General features: G+C 43.0%; 1 protein-coding gene across 1 annotated transcript in view; it reads left to right on the forward strand.

Moving 5' to 3' along the window:
- The first annotated feature begins 14,644 nt into the window (after nucleotides 1-14,644).
- Nucleotides 14,645-23,784, forward strand: part of FAM92A (family with sequence similarity 92 member A) — a 60,435-nt gene continuing 51,295 nt past the window's right edge. Inside the window, exons 1-2 of the mRNA XM_019545144.1 lie at nucleotides 14,645-14,784; nucleotides 19,264-19,317. Of these exons, the coding sequence (XP_019400689.1) occupies nucleotides 14,645-14,784; nucleotides 19,264-19,317 (194 nt within the window). The remainder of the gene's footprint in view (nucleotides 14,785-19,263; nucleotides 19,318-23,784) is intronic.

The raw sequence follows: 23,784 nt of genomic DNA on the forward strand, positions 1-23,784 counted from the left end.
TTTGTCCACATCCTTTCTGTAGTGGGGTGCCCAAAACTGAACACAGTAGCCTCACATGTGGCCTCACCAGTGCTGAATAAAGGGGAATAATCTCTTCCCTTGACCTGCTGACAACATACCTACCAATACAGCCCAGTATGCTATTAGTCTTCTTGGCAACAAGGGCACACTGTTGACTCATATTCAGCTTATTTTCCACTGTAACCCCCAGGTCAATTTCTGCAGAGCTTCTGCCCAGCCAGTCAGCCCCATCCTAACAAAAGAAAGAAAGGAAAGCAGCAGAGTATGGACCCTGGACTTTAGAAAAGCAGACCTCGATTCCATCAGGGAACTGATTGGCCTCCCAAGAGATCTTGCCCATCTGAGGAGGAAGGGAATCCAGGAGAGCTGATTGTATTTTAAAGAACCTGAGGGCATAGGAACAAAACATCCTGATGTGCAGGAAAAATAGCAAATGTGGCAAGTGACCAAGAGAATTCTTCAGTGAGCTTAAACACAAAAAAGAAGTTTACAAGAACTGGAAGCCTGGACAAACAACATGGGAGGAGTATAAGAATATTGCTCAGGCATTCAGGGATGAAATCAAAAAGACCAAATGCAACTGGAGTTGCAGATAGCAAAGGACATGAAGGGTAACAAGAAGGGTTTCTACAAGTATGTTAGTAGAAAGAGGATGATCAGGGAAAGTGTGGGTCCCTTACTGAATGGGGGTGGCAACTAGTGATAGATGATGAGGAAAAGGCTGAAGTACTCAATGCCTTTTTTACCTCAGGCTCCACAGGCAAGGTCAGCTCTCAAACTACTGCACCATGGAGCACAGTTTGGGGAGAAGGTGAGCAGCCCTCAGTAGTGAAAGAACAGGTTAGGGACTATTTAGAAAAGCTGGACAAGTCCATGGGGCTGGATGCAATGCATCAGAGGGTGCTGAGGGAGTTAGCTAATGTAATTCCAGAGCTGCTGGCCATTATCTTTGAAAACATGTGGCAACTGGGGGAGGCCCCAATTGGAAGACATTTGGAAAAGGGCAAATATAGTGCCCATCTTTAAGAAAGGAAAGAAGAAGGATCCAGGGAACTACAAGCCAGTTAACCTCACCTCAGTCCCTGGAAAAATCATGGAGCAGGTCATCAAATAATTATTTTCTAAGCACTTGGAGGAGAAGGGGATTAGGAACAGTCAACATGGATTCACCAAGGGCAAGTCATGCCTGACCAACCTGATTGCCTTCTATCATAACATAACTGACTCTGTGGATGCAGACAGACCAGTGGATGTGGTAACCTTGACTTTAGCAAGGCTTTTGATATGCTCTCCCACAGCATTCATGCAAACAAGTTGAGGAAGTATGGTTTGGATGAATGGACTGTAAGGTAGATAGAAAGCTAGCTGGATTATTGGGCTCACCAGGTGATAATCAATGATTCAATGTCTAGGTGGCAGCCAGAATCAAGTGGAGTGCCCAAGGGATCAGTCCTGGAGCTGGTTTTGTTCCATATCTTCATTAAGGATCTGGAAGATGGGATAGATTGCACCCTCAGCAAGTCTGCGTATGACACCAAGCTGAAGGGAGTAGTCGATATGCTGGAGGGTAGGGCTAAGATTTGGAGTAACCTAGACAAATTGAAGGGTTGGGCTAAAAGAAATCTCATGAGGTTCAACAAGGATAAGTGAAAAGTCCAGCACTTAGGACAGAAGAATCCCCTGTACCACTACAGCCTGGGGACTAACTGACTAAAAACACTAGCCCTGCAGAAAAGGACCTGGGGGTTACAGTGGACAATAAAATGAATGAGTCAGCAGTGTGCCCTTGTTGCCAAGAAGGTTAACAGTATACTAGGCTGCACTAGTAAAACAATTGCCAGCAGACTGAGGGAAGTAATTAATTCTTCTTTATTCTGCACTGGTGAGGCTACATCTGGAGTACTGTGTCCAGTTTTGGGCCCCCCACTATAGAAAGGATGTGGACAAGTTGGAGAGTTCAATGGAGGGCAACAAAACTGGCGGGGGGGGGGCTGGGGCACATGATTTATGAGAATAGGCTGAGGGAAGTGGGATTATTTAGTTTGCAGAAGAGAAGACTGAGAGGGGATTTGATAGCAGCCTTTAACTACCTGAAGGGTGGTTCCAAAGAGGATGGAGCTAGACTATTCTCAGAGGTAACATGACAGAACAAGGAGCAATGGCCTCAAGTTGCAGCTCAGGTATGGCTAACAAATGCTGCAGTCACACCTGCAATAGTAATGTAGACATACCTAGAATCTCCTCTCTCAAACAAAAGTTACACAGGAAGAATGATTTGGATACTTTACCATCTATGTTCTTTCTACCTCTTCCCTCTCCTTGACAAATTCCACTTTCATTTGTCCCAGTATAAGCCTGGAATATGTTTTAGCAGTTCTATTTCTGCACAGATCACTTTTCAAGGGTACAGTTAGCCTTTTTTATTTTTGCAAGAGTCAAGGATTTCTTAGGGTGATATCTTTTATTGGACCAGCTATGTAGTTGGAACAGTTAGACAAGCTTTTGAATGCAGGACATTCTTCCCAAAGGAAACGGCTTGGATTCAAATCCAATTAATTGCCTTACTCTCTGAAATAAGTAAATTAGGATTGCCTTTTCCTACTTCTTGGCATATATATATTACAGTCGCATTTTGTCAACCAACAAGAGAAATTATAACACAAGCCACAACTCTCTAGTATGTCAATGGGCTGTTTAGACCAGCAAGGTATTTGGCCCGTGGACAGTAACTCATGTTGCCAAGAATCAGTGTTAAACTTAGGGCTTTGTTAATAATTATGTAGCATAGAAAGGAGCCCAAGTTATTCAAATAAAACAACAAGTGAAAAACCCACTCTTAATAGAATTGTATAAAAAGCTAAATAAGTATTATGCCAGCTTTGGAATTCAATTAGAGAAAATTATTTTTAATGAAACAATAATATGCACTTGATTATTAGTTTTTAATGGGAGTGGACTACCCACTGACTGCTAACAGAGACATCATACAACCATGCCATAAAACCCCAGGAAACAAAACCACAACAGGAAAAACAAGGTAAATCACCACCCTTTTATTTATGTTATCCACACAATTCCAATTATAAAACTCCATTTAAGAGAGGACGATCACAGCAGGGTTGCAAAGGTTCTATGTCAGAGCTCCCAGCTGTTTCATACACCCCCTAAACAAGCACAAAAACTGCATTCAGTTACTCAAACTTCATTAAAATAACTCTTCTTTGCTTAGTGCCAGTTGCAATGATTCCAAGAGGTATTATTCTCTCTCTAAAACCTGGGACAGTGCTAACCACCAAGCCATACCTCCCACCTAAAGGTACCAAAAACACTCGTAGCTACGCTCACAGGATAGATATTTAAAACAGTTGTCACTAATGACAGCTCAAGGTCAGACTTTCACAGGGAGTGTTAACCCCTCTCAGCTGCATATTCACTTAATAATGAAGGGCACTTAAAGTCCCTTTCAGTTCTTTTCTGTGGAAGTGCAATGGAGTACCTCATCGCACTCACCTACTGCACACAAGATTTTCCCGACAACATGAATGTCCTTCCTACTGCTGCTTTAAGTAGGACTGTCACACTTTAGTCATTGACAACTATGGGTGCCCCACACTCTTAGGCACTGGGCCCACTGATTATTTGCACAGTGATGAAGAGTGCCATTATTATTTCCTTGTATGGAAAAGAAAAAGAATTTCTAGACTGTGTCTAAACACAGAAGTTAAACTAATTCAACCTAAACTTGTTTAAATGAAGGCACAAATTACTGATACAAATTAGGTTTGAACCAATATAGGAGAGGGCCCACACACAGAGCTGCACCAAGTAACAGTGTGACTTCAAATTGGTTGAACCAGTGAAACATCATCGTTGCAATCAAACATACAGTAGGGTAAACTGACTTAATAGAAAAAGAAAAGACAGCTATATTTTGGAAATGAAAGTTAGCAAACCAAAGCATGGAGACTACAATCAGATAAATAAACTAGAACCCTGAAGGATTATCCTCAAAACATGTAAATTTGATCAATCTAGATCTGCTGTAAATCAGAACACACTTAATGAAATATTTTAATAATAATGCTCCCCTTCATCCTTTATAATTTCCATATTATTCAACTAAAAATCTCCTGCAGATCTTAAAAATGTAGATCCCTTTTAAAAAGTCCCTTACATTGGAAAACATGGGCAAAATCATGGCTACACTGAAGTCAAAGAGAGTTTTGCCATTGACTTTAATGGAGTAAGAATACCACCCCAGGATTTATAACAGGGGTGAGCAAAATGGCTGCTCAGGGCAAAATCCATGCAAATCTATACAAATGACATTCAGAAAGAAAGATGTACCTATAAAAACCTTCCTATTTGGGGTTTTTATTGTAATTTTTCAGTATAACCTATGGTACCTTCTTCCTCAAATGATCACCCTGAAACCCTTTCTAAGAGTTATCTTGTCTTAAGGTAACAGAAGCTGCATTAAGACTAAAATGGACCTCCCAAACCATCAAGATCTGTCCCTTTTCTTCACAGACAAACCAAAAAAGTGCACAAGTAGTTAACTAAATTTGCACAGTTAGCAAATCGGAAGACGGCATTAACCTGGGTGCAGCTGCAGATGTTTTAGAACAGGAGTGGGCAAAATGTGGCCTGGAAACCAGATACAGGCTGCCAGCCATTCTATCTGGCCTGCAAGGCCCCTAAAAAAATTAGAAAATTAATATTAATCTGCCCTAGGCTGCCTGTCATGTGGCCCTTGATGGCTTGCCGAAACTCAGTAAGCGGCCCTCTGCCCAAAATAACTGCCCAATCCTGTTCTAGAAAATAAAATTAGCATTAAGAATGATCTTGATTAAACTGGATAAGCAATCCAAAGAACCAGATTTACCTGAATCCAAGACAAGGATTCCTCCTACCCCCCGCCAGCCTCTGCTCCCTCTACCCCCACTACTTACCTTCTCCTTGCAGCACTGGATCCAACTGGGACCCCACTCTGGCCAAGGCAAGGAGTACAGAGCATATAGTGCGCCTCTAGCCCCAACCAAACCAGGCAGCTTCAGTGGTAGCTCTGGAGCTGGGGCCAGAGTCAGAGCTGCTTCTGCTGCCACTGCTGGGTAGCCAGACAAAAATGGACAACAAAGATATAAAATGTTATGTAGCCATATACAGTTCCTTCATCTTCATCAACAGTAGCAGGTACTTTACACTACAGAGTTAACTTGGAATCTGGGGTCATTATACTTCAGTGAGAAGAAAGGTAGGTAATTAAAATAACAATTTTCACAAAGTTTGCTTATAAATGAAATAGTCCAACACATAACTTAGCACTGTCTGTAGACCAGTTAGTGTAAATAGAGTCATTAGCTAATTGTTTATTTAACTGTGACTTCACTCTGTGTTCAGCTGAAAACATCTTTGACCATTTGACAAAGACAAAAACAGCAGTTCCAAAAGAAAGAATGCAATTAAGGAGCCAGATAATTTTCCAAGGTAAAAGAAATACCTACAAAGATACTTAGGAAGGAATATGATGTTAAAGACACTAAAATTAACTACATATAGTCCAGGATAAAATGGTAGTTCTTTGCACCTGTGCTTTCTTTCTTATAAGAGAACTACATATTGTAATGTTTATAGAAAAGTTCTATACAATTGACTCGAGAATTACAGCTTTCTAATATTATAAAAGCCTACGTCTGTCTGTCTGTCTGTAACGCTTTATTCGTGCTCTGATTGGCTGACAAATAGCCAATCAGAGCGGGAACAGCGTTCTAACAGGAGCTGGTGGAGCACTGCCATGATGGTGGGGCACAGGGAACAGAGGTGGGGGACAAGGTCTGACAGGCAATTGGCTAGTTTTTTCAATAAATGAACAAATAATTTGAGAATGATAGTTCAGCTGAAGCATTCTATAATAAATTCAACAAGCTAGTTTAAAAATTATGAGAAGGATTTCATTCCCTATTACTTTATCCCTATTCCTTGGCTATCTCCTCCCCTCTGCCTTCTGTCTCTGCAAGAGGAAGGGAAGAAAGGAGCTGAGAGTGGAGCTAGAGATTACTGCAGGCTGCCCTAGAGCCAACTGTCCAGCTCGAGAATAGGTTGCAGCATTGAAATGTTCCAGCCAAAAAGGCACAGGGGTTTCAAAGCATTTTTGAGGGGTGCTGGTTATAGTTGTGTTGGTCTAAGGACATTGGCAGACAAGGCATCCTCTGCCTGAAGAAGGGTGTTTGCACTCAAAAGTTTGCAACGAAGAATTTTTCCAACTATTTTAGTTGATCTAAGAAAAGATATCAGATTTACCCAAAGAACCTTGTCTGCAAAGCATTTTTTAAGTATTTCCAAGTGTTTTATTTGAAAACATTTCAATTATTTACTTTTTAACAACTTTATCAATGATGTAGACATTGGTGTAAGAAGTGGGCTGGCCAAGTTCACTGACAACACCAAACTCTTGGGTAAAGCATCCACACCTGAGGACAGGAGGGTGATCCAGGCAGATCTTGACAGGCTAATGAAGTGGGTGGACGAGAACCTGATAGTGTTCAACACCGAAAACTGCAAGGTTCTCCACCTTGGGAGGAAAAACCTGCAGCATGCTTATAGGCTAGGTAGTGCTACGCTGATTAGCACTACAGATGAAAGGGACTTGGGGGTCATGATTGACCACAAAGTGAATGTGAGCTTTCAATGTGATGCTGCAGCCAGTAAAGCGAGCAAAACACTGGCTTGCATCCATAGGTGCTTCTCAAGTAAATCCCAGGATGTCATTCTCCCATTGTACTCAGCCTTGGTGAGGCCGCAGCTGGAGTACTGCATCCATTTCTGGGCTCCACAATTCAAAAAGGACGTGGAGAAGCTTGAGAGAGTCCAGAGAAGAGCCACGCACATGATCAGAGCTCAGGAAAACAGACCTTATGATGAGAGGCTGAGAGCCATGGGACTCTTTAGCCTGGAAAAGCGCAGCCTCAGGGGTAATCTGGTGGCCACCTATAAGTTTATCAGGGTGTTTCACCAGGATCTGGGGGAACGTTTGTTCACCCGAGCTTTTCATGCAAAACAAATATCAAATGGTCACAAACTCCTCTGCAACTATTTCAGGCTGGACATAAGGAAGAACTCCTTTACTGTCTGAGCCCCCAAGGTTTGCAGTGGACTGCCACCAGAGGTGGTTCAAGCACCCACTTTGAACACCTTCAAGACACTTTTGGATGTTTATCTTGCTGGGATCCTATGATCCCTGCTGAATTCCTGCCCCTGGGCAGGGGACTGGATTCAGTGATCCTCCGGGGTCCCTTTCAGCCCAAATGTCTATGAAATCTATGAAAATTGCATCTGTCCACACCTAAAGTAGTTGCATGTAGTCCCATGAATTGAGAGCCAGGGAGTGGAGTTGACCACAAAATCCCCAGCAATGGCTCTGAGTGGATGAAGTATAGCAATGTGGCCAGCGCTGCCCTGTGGTAAGGGAGAGATCCTCAGAATCTGAAGACGAAGGAGAGAGACTCTTCATGCAAACTGAAAATCCTCAGGACTTTTGCTGGCTTATTCAGGTTCAGATGACAGGAACAACTAAAGCAAAAACATCAAACAGACAATCCTGTAAGACTTCTATATTCATACCTACCTTTGATTTGGGGTAGACCATAATTTTTGTCTTCGTTGATAGTGCATATCTTAAACCTGCATAAAGAATTCAAAGTGTGGTTCCGCCTTCTTTAACCAATTCTCTAAAGACTCCTACCACCTTAGACCTCCATGTGAATTCATATCCTACTATAATAGTTGCTATTTAAAGTGATGTACACTATGATCTCATACACAAGCATCTTACCCACATATATTTAAAGTGAAATCCATTCCAATTTCTGGCAGTGTCTTATGATTATTTCTACACAGAGACTCATCTAACTCACACAGGAACCCGGTACTGTTGAACTGTGGTCTTAACTCACTTTTAGCATTTTCATAAAATAATTTGGTTCCTGCCATATTATGTATCCCCTCATAGAGCATATCTAACATCTGTGCAGAGTTCTGAAATTACACATTTGGATGTTACAAAATGTCTCATTACATTACCTTACACTAGAGGGAAAGACTGTATTTTTGGTTCATATTATTTGTTCATTTATTTTTAGCCAAAGGATGTTCATTCTCTTTGTTGTTTAATTTGCTATCTTAATGAGGATATTTCCGTTTTTTCACAAAAAACTGAGCACTTTCATTCTACTGCATTTGTCCTTTTCTGTAGCATATGTATATTAAGTCTAATTTGCAAGTATATATAAAAATTCCATGGGGATGAAAATCCAGTCTTATCTAAAACTCCACAGAACACTGTACATATATTTTTCCCCTCTAAGAATCAGTGTACTTCCCTATCCATCATTTATTAATAGGCTTACCGTCTGTGTTCAGCTTTAAAATTCCACCAATTAATAGACTGAAGACTAGCAACATTGTGTGTGTATACAGCCTTCATAATGCAGGCAAAAAAGCCCTGATAAGCAATGTATTTAACACTGAGGAATTTAACCCAATACCAAAGAGATTGTAAGAACAGATTTGTTGCAAAGACTTAAAAAGTAAATTGATTTACTTAGATGAGACAACTTTCACAGGTATTCACTGTAAAAGCTAAACTTCACTTCCAGGGCAGAGTTAACAAATGGTGCTCTAAAGGACTACAACTCCCACACAGGCTGACTCACACAAGATAACAAAAATATTAGAACGTGAAAGAACTCTCTATTTTCCCTTATTGTTCCAGTGACTTCTCCAATTTAGAGGGTGAGATTTCAGAAATGTACTGTACAGTACTTGGAAGGTGAGGATCAGAGATGGATGGCTGACCAGGCTATAAATCAAGTCAAAGGGTCCTAATGACAAGTGGTTTATGTTACCATCTCAGCTGCGAAATTCATTACATCCTAAATAATTTATCCAGCTGCATCCATTATTTTTTATAACTGGCTAGCAGCCCATTCCAAGCCAAGCACAATCACTCCTGTTCAGCTCCTCTTCTCTGCATTTCCCTCAAATTTTATCTTTTTTTCCCTTTCTATTTTTATTATAGTTCCTGTCTAGTACGTATTTCTATTTTTGTTATGGTTCTTGTTGTTGATCATTTGGGGAGCTTGCGTCTCATGTCCACAATTCGTTTGTCTCCTACACTAATTTGGATGCCCAAAGGTCATCTTTAAAGATTTCCACGTGCAACTAACATGGTTTTTCCCCCTTGCTTGTTGCGCACTGAAATACATTTTTTCCTTTTGGCTCAGTCTGGACTTCTCAACATCAGTCTAATGTTTATCGGCTGTAGGTGTCAAGATTCGCTTTGGGGTTATTTTTCAAAATAGTTCAGCTGTCACAAATGACAGACCATGTGGATTTTTTAAAACCAGGTACATAGTTTCTTCTCTCTGTACAGCACATCTGAACTCACACCCATGGCTATTGTAAAAGGTAGTTGAACCATGTGGAGCTTCCTGTTTTTTTCCTCTGTTTCCTGATTTTGGCCCAGAAGATGGGCTGGCTTGTTAAGGAACTCAGCAAAGCTTCAACTCTGCCTAATTACTAGGACTTAAGTGATGGATTTAGCCTTGGACACATGACTGAATCAGGTGACAAGGATCACCAGAGGATAAATTATTACTTGGAGGAAATTATTGCTTGGAGGAGAAATTCCTGTAAAAGAGGAGCCTGCTCCCACAGCTAGAAAGGGGAAAAAATATCAGGGTCAGGATCTAGAGAGGATGTTAGATGGAAGCCTGGCTAAAGTAACTGGCAGCAAAGAGAACGAAAAGAAATGCCTGCAGTTGAGCAACAATAATGTAAAAAGATTAGGAAACACCAAGTAGCAAGATCAAGGTTTTGTAAAGAACTGTCAAGTCTAACAAGTGGGTGAAGAAACTACTCAGTGGAAGGGAAAGATTTGGTTTGCTGTAAGTTTCCATTTAAGACTGGCAGTGTTATTAGATTTGCACAAGTCTGGAGATTGGAAAATGAAAGAAGGGAAACTGAGGCAGCAGTAAACTCTGATTATGTAGTTGAATAACATTCTGGGCAACTGTGAACCAAGGCTGACACTGGATCTATGTTGAAATGAATGAAAGTTACAAAAGAAAAACAAAAAGCCCTGTAAAAATCTGGACATAGAAACATAGAAGTAAGATCTAAGGTACAGACTAACGAAAACGAGAACAATTTGACTGGACTCTACCATATGATAGACTATGAGCTAGTGACAATCTTTTAACCAATTTAGTTCTAAAATCTGTGAAGCAAGGTGAAATATGGTGGATAATTTTACTTTCTCCTTCCTTCTTTTCAGGGAAGACAGAGGGGAGAAATGTTAACATATTACTCTCTCCCTTTTAAAATATATACAACAGAGACCATTCAGGTCTTATAGATTAGCCTCTTAATCTATAAGACCTGAAGCAGCTTCAGTAATGATGAGGCTGCACATTGGACTTCTCTATGGGAGACAGAAGAGGGAAAAACAACTCTCATATATATAGTGCAACTAATAACTGGAGCCATCCCATAGCTGCCAATGCAGGTTCAGGCCAGCTCTGGTACTCAGGAGCATATGACTTTTCTTTCAGTCACTCACAAAGACATTAGAGCTTTCTGCCTATCTGAAACAATGACTTTTTGACAAATTTACAATAATGCTTCTACAATTAAGAAAAGGAATATTATAACAAATCATCTTTCTGATGTTTAGCCACTGATATTCTCAAATTCACTATTTGGTTTTCAAACAAAAAAACAAAACTTAGGAAACAGAAAACCAAAATATTAAGCCATTATTGTTTCTTTAGATTTCAAAATTATCTTCAGATAATAGGGAAAATAAATATTTAGATTTACACACATCTGCTCAAAAAATACAGAGATGTTGACTTAATGTCTTGTACTGGGTTAAACTATTTTGATTCACTTCATTCTATATTATGTAAAAAAGCTCACCGTCTTTATAAGTGATGAATTTTTTAAATATATGTCATATTTTCTAGGTTATGAACCATTTGAAAGGGAATATCAAGTTGTAATTTAAAATCTTTAATAAAGTTGCATAAATCTAGTACATATTTTAATATTCTACTTTTTTTTTCTTTTTTAAATCTTAAACAATAAACATTATAAAATAGACTTCACCCCCTTGAATGTTATGTTTAAGAATGAAATGAAGATAAGACATAGTATGTCATGTTCTTTCATAATATTTAAGATACAGTTCCACTGCAAACCTGTCTAACATTTATTTTACAAATCATAAAGATCTCAATTAGTATTCACCTACTTTAAAGAGGTGCTCATTTTCCCTTCTCAAGCACAGGGAAGTCTTACTGCAGATCCCAGTTCAAATTGCATGGTCAAACACCGCTTGGTCCTATATCCTCCAGACCTGTTCCACATTACATCTTTCTAGTAGCTCAGACTTTTCTCATCCCTATCTGGTGTCCTGAGAGGTTTTTCTATGCACCTTCAGCAGTCACAAAAGCCCACCTTTCACCTGCAAGCCTTGAATTTCCTTTCTGTTCATCACTGCCTAACTCCTAGCATTTGAATATTTTGTGTTCAAATATTCTATAGTGGCTCCTAACAACTAAGACACCTTTACAGATGTTTTCCTCAGTTTAAATTTTTGTCTTTAGTCCAGATAACATCCTTTATATTCCACAATCCCACACATGAAGAAACATAAATTCACCACACTATCCAATATTCTCTTCAACCTTCTTTCTTATCCTTCTCTTATGCCGCAGCAAGTTCAAATACAGGAGCATCCTCACCTGCTATGACATGCGTTAAGATGCTTCTCTTTAGCTATCCAGTCTACTGTTTTATTGCATTATTTCCAACACTATCAGCTCCACCAGTGAGTTCAGCCTTGATTAGTTCTGCTTCCCCCACAATCATTTCTGTATTTTTTTCAGGCTGTTCCCCATATGTCAGATCCTTTTCCTGAGCTGATCTATAAAACCACTGTCCTCTTTCCTTGTCTTATTTTAGTTAGATAAAAATATTCAAAATATTCTTTATTCAATAGTAGTGCATATTAGCCCTTGTTGCATTGTTACCTCATTGACATGACTTCATCCTATCTCTCTCAGCCCATCTTGATATCACCTAGATATAGTTATGTTTTGACAAGGTCCTCATTGTAGTGATCTCTTCTTCCCTGTATTGTGAGGTGCCTCGTACACACTTGGGCATACAGTAAAGATTGAATGACCCTGAGGACTAGAATAACATGCATGGGATTAAGTTAATAATACAAAGTGTTAGGTCATGCACTAAGGGACTGATAACTATTTTTGCTATCAGGTAGTGGCCATAAATTGTTGAAATGAAAGAGATGGAGAAAGATCTACATGTATTAGCTGATTATAGGATGACTTGACAGGGATAGCTCTTACAGGATGACTGTGGCAGTGTGATGGTGTCATTAAAAATGCTGTCTTAGAATATATGCAGTAAGGCATTTCCAATAGAGTAAGGGAACTATTAATGCCATTCTTCAAGACCTCATCTGAAATACTGTCTACAACTCTGGTCACCCATGTTCAAGAAAGATAAATTCAAGCTAGAAGAGGAATCAATACTGGGACTAGGATGATCAGGACAGTGGAGAACCTATTTTACAAGAAGAAAAGGGTTCACCTCGATCATCTTAGCAAAACAAAAGCTGAAAAGTGGTATAATTACATACTTTAAGCAGGTCAGGAGGTAAACACTAGGGAAGAAGAAAAAGCTAAAGGATAATGCTGACACAGGAACACATGGGTATCCATGGATGATTGACTCAGGCAGGAAATTAGAGAAAGACTTCCAATATTCAGAGGAGTGAGGTTCTGGAATATCTTGCTAACGGGTTTTTGCCTACATGGCTCCTAACTGGTTGTGATTGGGAATTTGATCATTAAATGGGATATTTGCCATGCTTCTGGGCTTTGCTGGTTGCTAAGTGGGGTAAAAAGGAATTATTTTTCCTTCCTGATGCTACACGTGTTGGGGAGAGAAGGGGGAATTGTTGGGTCTCGTCTTGATAGGGGTGTGCCAGTGCTCCTGCTGGGACTGAAGGGAGGTTCCTGGCTAGAAGGTCTTGCCCCTCCACTTGGGGTCAGACTGATCACCATATTTGGGATCAGGAAGGAATTTAACCCCATGGTCAGATTGGTACAGACTATGGAGGTTTTTTCTTTCCTCTGTATTGTGGAGCATGGCCCTCTGCCTTGGATCCCTTGAGCATATTCTAACAACTTTTGCAGCATCTGGACATTGGCTGCCATGGCCCTCTCCTGTTTTATCTGTGGCAGATTAGGGCATTATGTCTTGTGTAGTGTCAGGTCTGGCTGTGTAGTTTTACTGAGACAATGGATTTGTATAGGGATAGTTTGGGTAGGGATGATCCTGCCTCAGGCAGGGTATTGGACTAGATGACCTCTACAAGTGTCTTCTAACCCTACTTTCCTATAATTCTGTAAGAAGAGTTATATGATGAGGTGACTGCAAAGCAGACTGGACTTGATGACTATAAGATTCCTTCCAATTCTGCCTGGACTTTGTGCAAACAGAAGAAAAGAGGATCACTGAGACATCCCTCAGCAATCCCTGGCTGCTAGAGCAGCCCTTATGGCCACTGACAGCTGGTACATTTTAGAATAGTCTTGAGACTGCTGAAACCAGACTGAGGATTAGGCCAGGAAGAGAATGGCTCCTTAGCATCTCCTTCCACTTAGCTCTACTCAGTTTTCTTTGTCCACATATGGTTTTTTGATTGCCTTCTGTCAATACTTTAGAAGAGCAAACCCATGAAAGGGAAAGGGCTATTTAAACTGAGGGACAATACTGTCAATAAAACAAGTAGGCATAAACTAGCCATGAATTTAGACTGACAGACAGTTAGAACAAGCTTCCTAAATTGGCATAAGCTTCTAGAGCACCACTTCTAGAAGGAGTAGCAAGGGAAAATAATTAACTGCTTTTAATACAAAGCCTGATAACTTAATGTAAAAGGATTATTTGACATCATTACTTTCAATAGCAGGAAACTGGACGTGATGATCCAAAAAGTACATGCCATTCCTCTGTCCATATTTTAGTCCAACACTGCTAGGCAAATTCACAGTTTACATAAATGGCGGGTGTAAATTACAAGCAAACAGCTCAGTCAGTGTACACTGAGCAAAATTAATGTAAGCTGTCGTAAGCTGGTATAATTAATACAATGCAGATGTAGAAAAGTGAGGTTATTGCACAAAGTAATGCAATAGAACAAAGATTCCCCTTTAATTTTCTGCCAAAACTACACAGACACTGGTAGAAGACTCCCAAAGACAGAAGTGGGGCAACATGGCATCTGCAATCTCTTCTTAAATAGCGTGATGACCGCTGGCCAGGATAACACCCAAAGTGGGCAGTACTTACCAGAGAGAAGCAATTGCTATGGTAGATATACTAAGCAAGGAGAGAAACAGCAAGATGTTTTTGCAGGAGTCTCTACTGACTGGTTTTCTAAGGCCTCAGTAAACAATAAATTTAGCCAGAACCAGGGAGGGAATAGAAACATAGTCAGCCTTCCTCCAGAGAAGAAGCTCTTTCTGAAACAATGGAGGCAGAAAAGATTCATGCCATGAAGAAAAAAGAATTGCCTTACACTCAGCAGCTTAGGACTTCTAACAAAGCTTACACCACTGTTTATTACTTACCCTTAGCTCAAATCTCTGTCTCTAAAAGGGATATCATGTGGTAATGATTCTGTTCAGTGGTAGGTCTCAGCTGTAGGACTACATTCAATTTGACCAAGAGCTCAGAAACACAGATAATTTGAAGAAATTTCAGAGGAGAACAACAAAAAAAGATCAAAGGTTTGGAAAGTAAAATCTGGGAAAATTTGGCTTAAGGGAGCGGGGTCTGTTCAGTCTGAAAAGGAGACACGATGACTTTCTATAAATACTTATGAGTAAAATGTAATAGAGGAAAGGAATGCCACAAGCAACAGAACTGCTTTAATACTTCTCTCTAATATTAGGAAGCATGCTACAGAAAAAGACTCCAATTGAAGGTAGATGTTTAGAGAAGGGCAAGGGCACCTTCAAAAGAGAGGAGTACTATGTGACTAATGTTAATGTTTGACACAAGCAAAGATCCTACATAAAAGACGTACAGGTGTTCCAATCGCTACCAAAAAGCAGAGAGAAAGTAGTACTTTCTTTTACATACTTGTAGATAGAATATGTCAATCCAAACTTTTTGAACTACTCACGGATCAAGTATAGAAGGGAGTCCTCAAAAAAGTTTTTAACTATTGTATCCATCTCACTGCAGGGATAACTCTAAAGCCTAGTACAAATTAGGGGTGTGCGAAGAGGGCAATATTCAATGTGGATTTGGCCTGATTCAGAGGACAGTGTCCCGATTCAATTTGGCCAAATCTGAAGATTTGATTCTGATTTAGAGAATCAGCGATTCGGCCATAGACACAGCTTTATATGTTTTTTCTACATACCTTGAGGTACCAGGCGTGGCTGATGAACACTGAGATGATGGGGTGAATGGAGCGTCCCAAGGGAGTGTGGAGGGCAGACCCCTGTGTGCTCAGCAGTGGACCTAGAAGTGGACCAGAAGTACTTCCAGTCCACTTCCGGGTCCACTGCCAAACACGCAGGGGAATCCCCCCTGCACCGTCCCCAGCTCAGCGATCAGCTGTGGTGGGACTCTGGGTGCCCCCCCCCCAGACCCAGGAGGCACCAGTTACCAAGCTGGGGGGTGGGGAGGGTACCCTCTGTGCCCCATGGCAGACCCGGAAGTGGACCAGAAGTACTTCTGGTCTACTTCCAGGTCCACCACTGAGTGCATAGGGGACCCACCTGCGGTCCAGTGGGATGCTCCATTCACCCCACTATCTCAGTGTTCATGAGCTGCTCCTGATATCTCGAGGTACATAGAAAAAACATATAAAGCTGTGTCTATGGCTGAATCATCGAATCTCTCCGAATTGAATCAGAGGCTTCCAATTTGATTTGGAGAGATCACTGAATCGGGCCAAATCTCCTCCAAATAGAATCAGTAACTGAAGCTTCGCACAGCCTTAGTATAAATCGTTTAAATGCTAATTGTTGTTCCTGATTATGGTAGCAGAAAAAACCATTTAACTCTCAAGTTGAAGGTAGACCTTACCACTTCTTTTCCTCCTCTGTCTGCCTTATGCTGTAATGCACTGGACTGCTGATAACAGGATTTAGTGCAACAGAATCACCACCACTAAGGATAAGTTTCATAATTTTCTCAGTCCTGTGCCTGGTTTTTGTTGAAGAGTATAAATCAGTCACTAGAAAAAAAAAGTAAGATGGAATTTTCAGAAGAGAGAGGTGTTAATCTATCACAGTTTCAATAAAACTCCCACTGAGTAGGATTCCAGTCTCGGCACCTTTTCAAAATTTTAATATCAAACTCAGGGCAAAGCCAAAACTGTTCTCAGCTAGGTTAAAAAATAACCTTATAGGAAAGAGAGAAGACATTTTCAGATATGCATGTATTTGTCCTTCAATAAAGATGTTAAATCAAGATGCTTTTTGGCCTCAGTCTGGTGTCAATTCATGAGAAGTTAATTATCCCCTTATCAAAAGAAGACAATCCCCCAATTGTCCCAAATTGATTACAAATGCTGCACACACCACATTGTTGAGAGTCTAAAGGTTACATTTGCTTTTAAAAAAGGTTCTCAACTTGAACTATTAAATCTGGGTGTACCTTTGTGCCCAGTGGCGATGCGTTCTGTACTTAAGCGGCAGGTGGGGGGGGGCAGGCAGGAGTGCTGGTGCCCTCCCCAAGAATGCTGGCTGGGGAGTGGGGATGCCAGAAGTGCCGCTGGCATTTCCAGGCAGCATTCCCTCTTAGAGCCAGCTTAGAGGGAAAACTGCCTCCTGGTCAGTGCGTATGACCAGCTATGGGGGGGACCCCCCCAGTCAGTGTGATTGGCCACGGAGGGACAACCCGCCCTGGTCAGTGCAATCAGCTGCGGGGGGGAACTGACTCAGGATGCACCAGTCATCCATGTCTGTGTCTACATATAGCATCACTAATATTGATAAAGCTCCACACTGACCTGGCAATCTACTTATGTACTCCATGTTGCAGGATCGGGATCCTTAGTCAATGGGATCTTGACAATTCACCTTATGGAGTACAGAATCTAGCTCAGCCAGCATAATTTATCTAATGCACCTACCTTATCTAATTCAGGGGTCACCAAACTGCACCACTGTAACTTGCCGTGCCTGTCTGGAGCTCCTTGCTTAGCCTTTTCTAGCTGCCCAGAGCCAACCATAGTCCTGCAAGCAAACAGTTTGGCTTCAGCACCAGTTACTTAGACCATCAAAGCTTCTCACCTGCTACATCTTTGATGAAAATTTTAATCTTGGGATTGGTGTTACTACCAGCTCAGTGGTATCTTACTACAGTCACTTGTCAGCACAAGGATGTTGGCACTCTATCTCCCCTACACCCCACCTAGTGCCAACCCATTGTTACTTTGATGTTTGCAGGGACACCGTATTGTTACCAGTCGTTGCTCTTATCCTGTCTTGTAGGTCTGTCATTGTCCTCTCAGCCCTTTCCACAGCTGGGCTTCCTGGTATCCTCTTCAGGTGAGCAAACTGACTCCTGCCACCAACCGTCACTCTCTGGTTTTCCGCTGTGGTTGTGGCCTGCCCTAGGCCATCAGGGACTTCCTTCTGGTCTCCTTGTTGGACCAAAGCATGGGGTTTTTATCGCCGCCTCGCTGCCCTGGCTGGCGAGTTGGTGCCAGCACACACTTACAAAGCATGTCCACACCAGTGCCGGCTTTTTTTCTTCAGCCCATCTTTGGGCTCCTGCTGGCTATGGCAAGGGATGCCACAGTGTTGTTGGTATGTCTTGCAGCCCACTGCCGCCATCCTGCTCCCGGGTCTTGTGGGGCTGGGCTGCTGCCAGCAGGGTCACCAGCATTGCTTGTGGTGCGGCAATCCTGCTGCCGCTGCCATGCTTCCCCTGCTTGAGGGGCTTTTGCCACTGCCGCAAACCCCTGGCTTGGGGCTTTTGCCCTGTCACAACCCCATATGTCAGTTATAGTACATGAGCCTGTTGGCAGTAGTACACAAAAAACTCTTTAAAAAATCTTTCAATTTCAAATGAATCATTGTCACAAGTACTACAGCATACCAGGAATTGCCCATGAATGTATTTTCCTGGCCACTTACAGCCATAATGGTGAATAACACTCACCAGCCATGTCAGCACAGAACTTCTATTAGCAACATGTTATGCAATGTGGCTGTGCAGATGGGAACTGTACTCTTCTGAGGCATAGCTGGCTGGCCACCTGCTGGACCAAACCTTCATCTTGCACCAAGCCAGACTCTTCTAACTATTGAGCCAAACTTGCAAGGTCCACATCACACTGCAACTCCTCTTACCTGAAGATACATGGATATAAGGCAGGAGTAAAGTAGCTATACTACATGCAGCTGTAGGAAGCCCCAAAAAATCAAGGAGGTGTCACATAGGAGGCAACTGTGGAGCTTCCTCCCTCTGCGTTCCCTGCCCAGCAGAGGGTTTCTACTGGAGAGCAGGGTACACAAGGAGAATTTCCATCTGTCCTTGCTAGGTATGTATAGGATGGAGTCTGATGGATAGAAGTCTGCCTAAAGAAGTATGGTGAAGCACCTGGCTCTTTAAACAGCATAGCAGCTAGCTGGGTGTAACTGAAACCTCTCCCAGTAATTGGAAGACCACTTGCAGTTTGATTTCTTTACAGGCATGCCTGGGTCCTACTTAGGAGAGGACCACAGCTGAGAAGAACCTAGATGCTTCACGTCCAAGCAAAGAACACCCCTCAGCTCCCAACCCATATTCCCCTATGTCAGGGCTTGGCCTGGTTAAAGCTATGTGCATGATACCCGAGTACCTTCGTGGCCCTGTCAGTCTCGTGATCACTCGCCTGCACTCTGTAGCAGTGGTCCCAACTCACGCCTGCCACGTGTTGATGTTCTTAAGATGATATTGATTGGGAAGTGCTAATTCTCACCACCACTGGGCAATGGCGACCCAACTCGTGTCTCTTCTGGGGCTCCAACCTCCCCCAACACCCTGTCTTAGTGCCACCCCAATGTTACATCACCACTCATGTACATCAGTCTTAACAGGCAATATGTCTTTTCTTTTACAGGTTTGTGTGCATCTTGACAGCTGTCTTGATGGAACTAAATTGGTGCGAACTACCGGACTTCTTCTCAATCTCAGGTGAGTCTTGTGGTTCATCTTGGGAAGGATATATAGCAACTCGACCAGTGAAAACTTCATTGTTTTTATTAATGTATAACTTTTATCACAAATAAAACCTATAACTTGAGGGATAAGAAAAGAAAATATTTTCCTGTGGAGACACAATTTTACAGTAGCTCCACATGTAATCAACCTGAAAGGTATCTAGAATAAGCACTTCACCTCTTGACTGTTTTTTGGAAGCCTTTCTGAGATATTTTACAGACACTAAGTTACATATAATATTCTATGTTGCATCCGTACATTTCAGATGTAAACTACAAATGTTTATCTTTCCTGCATTATGTTTTATTCACTACCTGATTAAAAAAAAAGATTTGAAACTATGGGCCAGTCTTTATTTTGCCTCCATTAAGAAATTGAACCATTGGTCAAAATGGTTTTCAACTACAGAAATCCATGAACTGGCACTGAAAACACATTAAGAACTAAACATATTGTGAACCAAATAAATGTATTTTCAGTACTATTTCATAAATTGACACCTTCTTTGTGACAGCAACCACTAAACCCAATGAGATATTCACCAGAGAAATATGCAGACAGTGATGCTAGAAGGGAGAAAGAGAGAGAGCATGGGGCTGTAACCTGCACTGGAGAACAAACTGGCTTCCAGTATCCACAGGGTAGAGGAGGACTGAGCATTGTCCTGTGCTCAGGAACTGGCACAAAAATTAATACCTTTCAGGGATCCGACTGCATGGAGTTCAAAGATTCTAAGTATGATTTGCATTAGGTTTCCTTTATACAAAGAAGCACAGTACACCCTTTGGTGTTATAATATTCAGGGCCCAATTCCCAACAAAATTAAATGCTCTTTTTAAGACTCTGGCAGCACCTGGCACAACTATGCTGTACTACTGATATGAAGTGTTCTATACCAGGCATGCAGTGAAGGGGGCAAACTGGGATTTGACAAAAGAAAGCAATAAATTATTACTATTCTCCGCTTCTTAGGGAGCCACAAGAAGCAAAGTATTTATTAGAGCAACCTTAAAGCATCTCTAATAAAAGATGGACAAATATAATTTAAAGTCTGTCTCAAGGCCAGGAATGGAGTGACTGAGGACACATCTACATATGCAATTAATGCACCTGTATTTTCTGCTCCCAGGCACACATCCACATGTACTCCCGTTAGGAACAAATTTGCTCCCAAAAGGAACAGTTCAGTCCAGTGCTGCTCTTGCCCCCCTGTCCTGCTCTGGCCCCCTTGCAGCAGCCAGGGGCAGCTCCAGACTCCTGGCACTGCTTCCCACCTGTGTTTTCACCAGTTCTGGTGCTGCTTCTCCCCCCACATTTCCTCCCACCATCCATCCCAGTGCTGCTCAGCTTCCAGCTCCCCCCAGGCATGGGCAGGGAGTGGGAGCCAACTGGGGCATGTTCTGTACAGGCAGTGGCAGGGCTGAGAAGATGGGGGAGCTCTCTGTACCCCTCAGCCCTGCTGCTGCACATGCAGCACTCCCCAGTTAGCTCCTGCTCCCCAACCGTGCCCAGGGGGAGCCAGGATCTGAGCAGCACCAGGATCAGGGACAGAGAGCTCTCATGTCCCAGTAGTGCTCAGCTCCTGGCTCCAAGAGGAAGCTGGAAGCTAAGCAGTGCCAGAGCCATAGACAGCTTCCTCACCTCACCCTTCCCACTCCCCCCACACCCACACCACCTTTGGCCCCTTGCTGCCTAGGCAAACTGGGAACAATTTGCTCCCAGTCAGCAATTACATGTGTGCTACTATGCAGCAGCTAATACACCATTAATCTAGTACCTGTATATGTTGGTACTAGCAAATGGCACATTAGCCTGATTTGCTGTGCAGTAAGTCCAATACATGTGGACACTGATGCTTTACTGAGCGTTAGATTAGTCTAACACGCACTAAAGCATTTTGTGTAGATGGATCCAGTGAAAATCAAGACTTTTATCTACAGGGGAGCTGCTTCTAGTCCAGGCATGAATTTCCTATGTGGACATTGGGCAAGTGTAACATTTTCCTAGCAAGCTGATTTAAAAATAGAGCCTGAAGCTGCTCAGAAGATCTGAATGTTAAAACACATCTCAGGGAGACAGAGATATGGGCACAGAACCTAATTTTATAGGTATCTATGGCACTTCCATTATCTCAGCTGACATGGCTACAGATTGGGATAGGGAATATAATCACCCTGTTCCAATCAAGAGAAAATTAAAAAGACCTCCAAAATTACTAGAAAAAATATTCCTCAATCACCATGTGGATGGTTGGTAATGAAGGGTTGTGTGATGGAACACCTTCAGTGCTCTGTCACATTAAGGGCTGAGAGCAGGCAGCTGGAAGGTGCAGGCCAACCCTGACAAGGCAGCTATTTTAGATCCCAGCTTTCAGGGCTGAGGCAGCAGTATGCTGCAAGCAGCCAAAGGAAAACAATACCTGGCTAAGCTGCTGCTCACAGAACACTTTAGTGGTAAGGGAGGAACTATGGGGCTGGCAGGAGGTTCCTACAAACCCAGTAGGGTCCTGAGCCCCAGGAAGCAGTCTAGGGCCTAATAACAGCAAGGCCTTGCCTTGCAAAGGGGTTAACAGCTTGTGGGCCTGTGCAGGAGCTAAGCAAGCCCCTGATAAGAGCTGGCAGGAGCAAAGGGTGGGCCCAGTTGAAAGAAAGGCTGCTCTATTAAGGTCTTCAGGGCTCTAAGCAAGACCAAGGAGAGATGGCCATATGCTGGGGCCCAGAAGGGGACCCCTGTAGTCCACAGAGGGCAGCAGAGGCTAGGCTAACTCTCTGATCCCTTGACTGGTCAGCATAAGGGGGCCAGAGCTGAAAGACCAAAGGGCAATTGAGCCCAGTATGAGGGGCAGGCCAGGGCTGTGAAGAGCCATCTGGCCTGGAGGTGGGGTCAGGGCCTCAAACAGGCCAAAAGTCTTCTTGAGGAAGGGGACATCACAGCCAGCAGAAGGTAGGGGCTAGTCAGCGTGCATACTGCTATGAAGGTGGCAGCCAGTGGAAGGAGGCTGCCATAGGAGACCTAGAATTGAGAGCACCACATAGCCTAGCAGGGATAGGTCTGCTTGGTCCTGGGTAAGACCTAAAACTGCACCCAGCTGGGGAAGTGTGGTTTGGTGGTGCTGTCTGTGGTGGGATAGTCCCCCAGAAATGCCAGCCCAGTTACCTCCCCAGTGAAAGGCAGGTAGGGGAGCCTAATAACTCCAGCCCCCACCATCTGGTGGGTCATGAAGACCGGAGGGTAGTCGAGCCAGGCACACCTAGGCAGAAGCACCTGAGCCCATAGGGGTGTAAGACCCTGGAGGTAGTGAGGCCAGGTATGCCCACCTTGAGATGCACCTGAGCCCATGTGGGTGTAAGACCCCAGTAGTAGTGGGGCCAGGTATGCCTATGGAGAGGCACCTGAGCCTGTGGGGATGTAATACCTTAACATCGCAGCATAGGGGCAGAGTGTGGGCCCCAGTGAGTGGGGCAGAGTAGTTATCCCAGCAAAGGAGTAGAGTATTAAGACACCAGAGAAGGGGGTATGTGTTGAGGTCCCAGAAAGGGGGCAGTTAGGCCTACGTAAATCTTCAGATGCCTGAGGCCACAAGTGGGCCTGAGGTAGAGAGGGCAAGTAATTGGTCCTCATTAAAGGGTGTGAATGAGGAGTTACCTGGCAAGTGGTTGGGTCAGAATTTCTCCCAGAGTGAGGTGAATTGGCTGATCACCGTTCAGATGAGGGTCACAGAAGAGCCCTGAAAAGCTGCGCCAGGGCCAGTTGAGGAGTATGAGTACGCAAGCCTGATGGCCTACGGGGGCTACTAAAGGGAGCAGGGTAGGTCAAATATGGCCCTGTGTGGGGCAGAAGTAAGAGGCCCAGTGAAAATGGGTGGAGTGCTAGAGGCCCAATGAGAGTGGGTGGTGTGAATGAGGCCTGTTGGGGTGGAATGATGGGATGAATGTGTGAGGCCTAGCAAGGGGCTGAGTTTGGCCTGGCCTCAAGCCTGAGCAAACAGCAACTCAAGGATGACATCTGCGAGGCATGGAACACAGTAGGGAAGGTCAGAGTCATGTGTAAACACCTAGGCATTGGGGTCTTGAATGGGCAGCCTCCCACTTGTATTGTAACACCAGTTTACTTTACAACAAAGGTGTGGCAGGAAAGATTGGGCAGACTGCCCTAGACAGGTGGGCAGACTGGTACTGTGACCGGGCCTGGGAGTTTGCCCCCTGTCACAGATTGTATAAGTCCTCCAACTTATACTTAGTTCAGAAATCACTGGGGGGGTGGGAAGCCACCCCTAAATCTTTATCCTCAGCATCATAAATCTTTGTAAACTTGCCAGCTCAAAGACTCTCACATTTTTAAAAACAGTGAGTTTTCAGATTTCATAGATTTCATAGACATTAGGGCTGGAAGGGACCTCGGGAGATCATCGAGTCCAGCCCCCTGCCCAAAGGGCAGGAA

Source organism: Crocodylus porosus, unplaced genomic scaffold (genome assembly GCF_001723895.1).
Source record: "Crocodylus porosus isolate Cpor-Errol unplaced genomic scaffold, CroPor_comp1, whole genome shotgun sequence".
In the NCBI taxonomy this organism is placed as follows: Eukaryota; Metazoa; Chordata; order Crocodylia; family Crocodylidae; genus Crocodylus; species Crocodylus porosus.